Raw genomic sequence first — 5,935 nt, 5'->3', positions numbered from 1 at the left:
ATAAGGTTTATTACAAAATTCTGATATTTATGTATGTATTAGATATAAGAATATATATTCTACATAAAGATATAATGTATATACGTATCTATATATACCATATATACATACACACATACTTTTTTATATATCTGTGAATATGTGTGTGTTTATATATTTTTTCATACATCCGTATATATATAAACAATGTTTATTCCAATCTTCCAAGGTTTGGGGTTTTTTAGTAGGAAATTCCTTTTTCTACACTAGGGAATAAAAAATTCACTTTCTTTCTGATACTCTTGAAATTATTTACAGTAAGCATGGAGAGCTGTCTTTCACATCTAAAGACTAGTGTACTATTAGGACCCAAGTTTGCACTTTATCTTGTGAAAGCACAGAAAGACTGAATCACAGGATTGTATAAGATAGACAATAGAGCTTGAATATTTTTAAAAATTTTTCTTCTGCAGTAGGAGGCATGCATAATTTTATGATACTTAGCATCCTCAAAAATGGATCATTGTGTCACAGAAATATAGGACTGAGAGAACATTGACATTATTTAGTAGGAACTGAAAGACCTAACATTAGTAGGACTCTATAACCTTCCAAGGTATTCTGTTCAAGCACTCCACCACCTGACTTCATCTTTGCTGAAAATCAAGCACCAGTATGGAAAGTGATTCCTCCTTGACCCTTACACAGTGGACAAAGGAAACAACAGATCACCAGCTTCTTTATAACCAACTTTCAGATACTGGATGGGCACTGCCATGTGCCCAACTTGGCCTGAGTCAGCACTGATGTCTGACACAACCTGGAAATCACAGTTGGACTGTACAGGAATGATTCCTTTACCTCCATGGGGTAAGGCGCATCAAAGTCAACTTCTGCTAGCACCCAGTCCGCACTCAGTGCACTGTCTGTTTTCCAGATCTCTTCATAAAAGCCACTCGTGTCTCTCAAGTAAACGGTAAAAACAATGCTACTCTCCTGCTTAAGTTGATAATAAAAAGATAAGCAGCCAGACATTGGGGCTGTTGTCTTCGGTGAGATTAGCTGGGCCACTTCCTGAAAATGTTTGACGTAAACAGAGTCCACATACATGTAGTGACCTAAAAGTATAAAAGAAACTTGTTATAAGAATACTCTTTAAAGGACACCACTTACAAGAAGTATCAGGAGTTGGGCAGGGACGAGACATGTATCTCTACGACCTGGACAACAATGGTGGATTCCTAGGAAATTTTAGTAATTCTAAGAGATTCCCCCCCCAACCCCTTTTCTTCCTATGTACAACCCAAAGTTGTTTGGCTAAGAAAGCACTGGCAAAACAGTCAGTCTCAGCTCTTTCTTAAGCCTTTAGTCAAGACCTTTATATTAAACAAAGCAATAAACTCTTTGAATTTTGGGAGCCATTGGTAAATGGAAAAATGTGTTACAACTGAGTAAATTCCCTGCCTCCTGACAGCTCAGTATCGTATTTAGTCTTTTTCCAAGTGCAACTTTTACTGAGGCAAGCCAAATAAATGAAAAAGACTATAAGCCATGTGTTTCCTCACATGTTTTACTCAGCAGTTCATTTAATATATCAAATGAATTCGCAAATAACCTTTATTCTGCACGTTCCACTGCTTGTGTAATTCTGCTCAGTCTATCTACAATTTGGTTCTTTACAGAATAGACTATTTTTTTGTAAAATCCTTTAAAAAGACTTTTTGACAATGTTAATAAATGGAAAAATGCATTACAGATGACTAGATTCCCTCCACCTCAACAGCCAATATGATCGGCAGGGTACAAAGGGTACAGCTTCTCAGACTTTGATTTTGGGAGAGTTATTGTGATTTAAACAGGACACATCCATGCGCACAGATATGCTGTGCATCTGTAGTTGTTCTTCTTCCACGCTCCCAGAAACACAGCATCAAACAGTACCAGTTGATGAATGGAAAAATGGTTCTTCACAAGCAGAAAACTTAGAGGACAATGAAGTGTCAAACTGATATGGTACTTCAGCATGGACACTGCAACTGCACCATTAGGTTTGTATCTACACCACTATGTTAATCAGCTAATAGTGTTCTCAGACCTGACATGTCACTTCTTGCTTCACTCCAGTGTAAGGAGGGGAAAGGGCTTGCTTGGCTGTGGGTCCCCTCCAGCATCCCCACTGCCAGGGGACTGGTGACACTTCAGCAGTACTTTCCTGAGAAGTTCTGCGCTTCATTTTTGCTCTGCAGTTTTACCACATTCATAGCTTAATTATGATCCCTCTGGCTGATTCATAGCACAATTCTTGCAAAAAGAAGGCTCTTCTGTGATGGCTTCTTGGGGTCTTCTCAGTCAATGGTCAGCAGTGAGGGTTTGGTGTGAAAAATAAACACTGTGGCTACAAGAAAACAGGTCCCTCCCAGTTGGCAGCATTTCCTATCACATACAGTACTTTATTTAATAGGTAGAGCCACTGTCTGCTGTTGAAACTGTGGCGAGTTAAACTTCCATCAAAATTTTACCAGCATTTAGATGCCATGGGGTGATTTAGGGCCAGACTGACACTCTGTACTTAACTCACACCATTGTGAAATAAATAAAAAGGCACAGCGGCATGAGTTAAGGAAAGAGGATCAACCCTGTTTTTCATGATGTGATTCCTTGCACTGTCACAAGCGTCACGTTGTCTGAGATGCACCGTGTGCTGCACCAGCCAGATCTCCTGACCGTCACCTGCTGCGGTACTTCATGCAACACTACACCAAAGGCTAAGATATCCCCCAACCCTTCTCTACGACTGTGTAAAAGTGTTCTCCTCTCAACAAGGTATCTGGGACAAGTATTTCTTATAGGGCAAGTGCTGAAAATGGTTTAAGTCTTTACAGCACTCTGCCCCTGACGGACTGTATTAACAGCACCACATTTGACTGAAAGAAACAAAACTCCTACCCTGTGCAATTTAACCATGTTTCAGTCCCTTAGCTTTTCTGCTCAACTTTCCCAATAGCCACTAGAAAGAAAATCCCTACTAGATGTACAGAGCAGTGGTACAAGATTTTAAAACTTATTGTGGCCCATACTTTTAGAATTCACAGAAACGTGAATTTCCCCCCTCTCTGTCCAAAATTTTATCCTTATAGTGAGTAATTTTGAAGCAATGGGCATAAGAACCTTATTATAAAGCTTACAGGAAACTTTGTGTGAAACTCTGCAAATTCCCCCCATCTTTTTTTCACATAAGTCATTCTTACCCCACTCAATGCCAGGAGAAAAGAAAGAAGCCACATAATAATTTGCAGTGTAAGAGTCACACATGGATCACAGACTCAAATTTTTCACTATACTTCTGTTCCACATTTGTGGCTTACCTAGTTCACTGTTAAGTGTGTGGTCTTTGGGCAGGATAGACTGAGAACTGCGAATGTTCCCTCCACCAACAAACCAGTTGACATTGGGGTTCCAGCGGTTCACAAAGCCACAAAGATGATTTTCTTCAAAGTCACATTCTGTAATTGCAGACATCACCAGCTGAGTGCACACACTTTCATCACACAAACTGGAAGAGAGGCTATTGCTAAGCACTGACCTCGTGTTACACATGGCAGTGCAGGTAACACCTATATTCATCAAACTGGACAAAGCTTATAATAAATGGAAACAAACTTAGCCACAATTTTTGATCAATTTTTGATAAAATTTTTATTTCCATCCTGTATGGTCCAATCTATCTTTTCATTATTTGGCAATATAGGATTGCTGTAATTTAGAACCAATTAAGATAGATTTAAAATATATCACTTCATAGTATTAAATAGTCAGAGCAGAACTTCCACTTGTAAATCAGGGATGGCTAGAAGCAAAGCAGGACTAGTATTTCATAGCAGTAATGAGACTCCTTTGTTTCATTCACAAAGCCAAAGCATTGTGCCAATTCGATTGGACTCCCCCAGAGCTCCCCAGAAATGCAAAGGTCTCCCGGCCTCTTAGCCACTGAAATTTTTGAACTTCGTTAACAGTTTTTGGCAAATATCATGAGGAAATAGCAGTAAGTGTAAATATCAACAGTTTTGACTCTGCAGACTGCAAGATGCCATTGTAAGGAAGCATGAGCAGGCAGGCAGCAGAAATAAGGTCGCAGCTGTTACGTCTCATACTTGCAGCAGTCTAGTTTTGTGAAAATACACCACTTGTTCCTGCTTGTACAATAAATAGCTTTAGAATGAATTACTGTATGTGAAATGTCTATATATATCACAGACATGGGTGAATAAAAACGTGTTACTGTGTGCAACTTTAGCTTAAAAGATATCTGTATCAAATATGGCAGCCTACTTTTCAATAAGGAGAAAGCTATTGTCTGTTTTCTAAACCCAAACCTGTAATTCAGTTTTAAAACTGCCAACAAGGCATTCTTTCCTATGCAGAGAATATGGGAGCTGAGCAGACAGTACTTACCAATACAATATCCAGGAGTTATTTTAATTTCAAAAACTGCTATACTGGCAGATTTATCTTGTCCCATTTCACCTTCCAGTACAATCTGCACAATATAAACCAAATCGTACATTTTAGGGTTTCAGTATTTCCATTATCACCCTGGACATTTAAACAGGATAAACAGGAGAACAGATTAAATGTATGTGGGGGGCTCATCATCCTTACAGTAAGGAGAGGTGCTTTTGCTGGAAGAGCTTGGCAGAATGCAGTAAAGATAGAGTCAATGCCCTTCCTCGAGGGCAGAGGGCACACTTAAGGACAAGGAGACAAGGCCAAAAATTCCCACACTTCATGTAAGAGTATGGGACTCCAGATTCCTCAGCTGTGGCTATACGGGATGTTATTGGGAGAGATGCAATGTGACAGGGTTTGGACGGAAATACTCTCCTCTCAGGAAGGCCTGTAGAAGAGGAATGAGTGAGCGTCGCTGCAGACCAAAGACCTGGCAGGTCCTGTCCCTGCTACAGGACGCCAGCGGCTCCGCAGGGCTGCCGCGAGGTGAGGGACCCTCAGCGCAGGGCCCGGCCGGCCTTGCTGTCCCCTGAGCCGTGCCAGGCGTTCGCTGGGATGAGCACCCACCGCCTGACTCAAGCCAGCTCTGCTCACTGATTTTAGGGACAGACTGACTCACGTGCTGCCAGCCTGAGAGGTGAAAGCCAAGAACAGGGCCCAGAGCAGAAATGCTTGAAAAGCAGGCTGTACACCCCAACGCATGTACCAGAAAGCCTGTGGAATCTTTTAAAACCAGGCTTACCTTGTATTTCTTGGTGCTGTTCGTCAAATCTAAGCTAGCTATGAGCCAGCTATCTGAAGGCTCCTTAGCTGACCACAGCAAACGATCAAAGCTCTCTCCTTCCTGCCTCAGGTACAGGTTGAGCCTGGCGGGATGAGGTGAAGTCTCTGAAGTCGTTGCTATCTGATAAATCAGTCTGACACAGCTCCACTCCTCAGAGTACAGCTCAGGGCTGGTCAGCACTGCTTTCTCACCCTCATAAGACGTATCCACAGAAATGTAATGTCCTGGGAACAGACACACATCAGAATAATAAATGTCAGAGGCTTCGCTTTTGCATCTCTGGACAAAAGTACTTATTTACAAAGGAATGGTTGTTCTGGGGCTAAGTCAGGAGATTGAGACCACCACTCATTCAGTAAGCAACTAATTTAACCTTTTGATATCTCACACAAACTTCACTTCACGTGTCTCACAGCATTATTAATCACAATTTCAAAATTATTGGAAATCTTTAGAGAATGATGTTGCATCGGTGTAAAGCAGGTTATTAAGTAAGTATTGCTCTCCAGAACTGATAGCTGTAGACAGACAAATTGATTGACAAGGTAATTTACACAGGCACTGTCACCGTTGAAGGCTGGGCCAGCTCTTGAAGTGGGCAGCAGACGTTCTCTGTGAAGTCCTCCCTGCCCCCGGCAGGGGAAAGGATGGAGAAAAGGGAGAGAG

The 5,935-nt window shown here is 41.3% G+C and overlaps 1 protein-coding gene across 1 annotated transcript in view; it reads right to left on the bottom strand.

Moving 5' to 3' along the window:
- The window catches only part of MAMDC2 (MAM domain containing 2), a gene marked incomplete at its 5' end in the record, with an annotated part of 29,195 nt that extends 23,702 nt beyond the window's left edge, over positions 1 to 5,493 (bottom strand). The window contains 4 exons of the mRNA XM_009706033.1: positions 841 to 1,097; positions 3,345 to 3,482; positions 4,432 to 4,516; positions 5,228 to 5,493. Of these exons, the coding sequence (XP_009704335.1) occupies positions 841 to 1,097; positions 3,345 to 3,482; positions 4,432 to 4,516; positions 5,228 to 5,493 (746 nt within the window). The remainder of the gene's footprint in view (positions 1 to 840; positions 1,098 to 3,344; positions 3,483 to 4,431; positions 4,517 to 5,227) is intronic.
- Between the last annotated feature and the right edge of the window lie 442 nt (positions 5,494 to 5,935).

This window comes from Cariama cristata, unplaced genomic scaffold (genome assembly GCF_000690535.1).
Source record: "Cariama cristata isolate BGI_N322 unplaced genomic scaffold, ASM69053v1 scaffold9358, whole genome shotgun sequence".
Lineage (NCBI taxonomy): Eukaryota > Metazoa > Chordata > Aves > Cariamiformes > Cariamidae > Cariama > Cariama cristata.
Note: the sequence above shows the minus strand (reverse complement) of the source record. Positions and strands in the feature narration are given on the sequence as shown.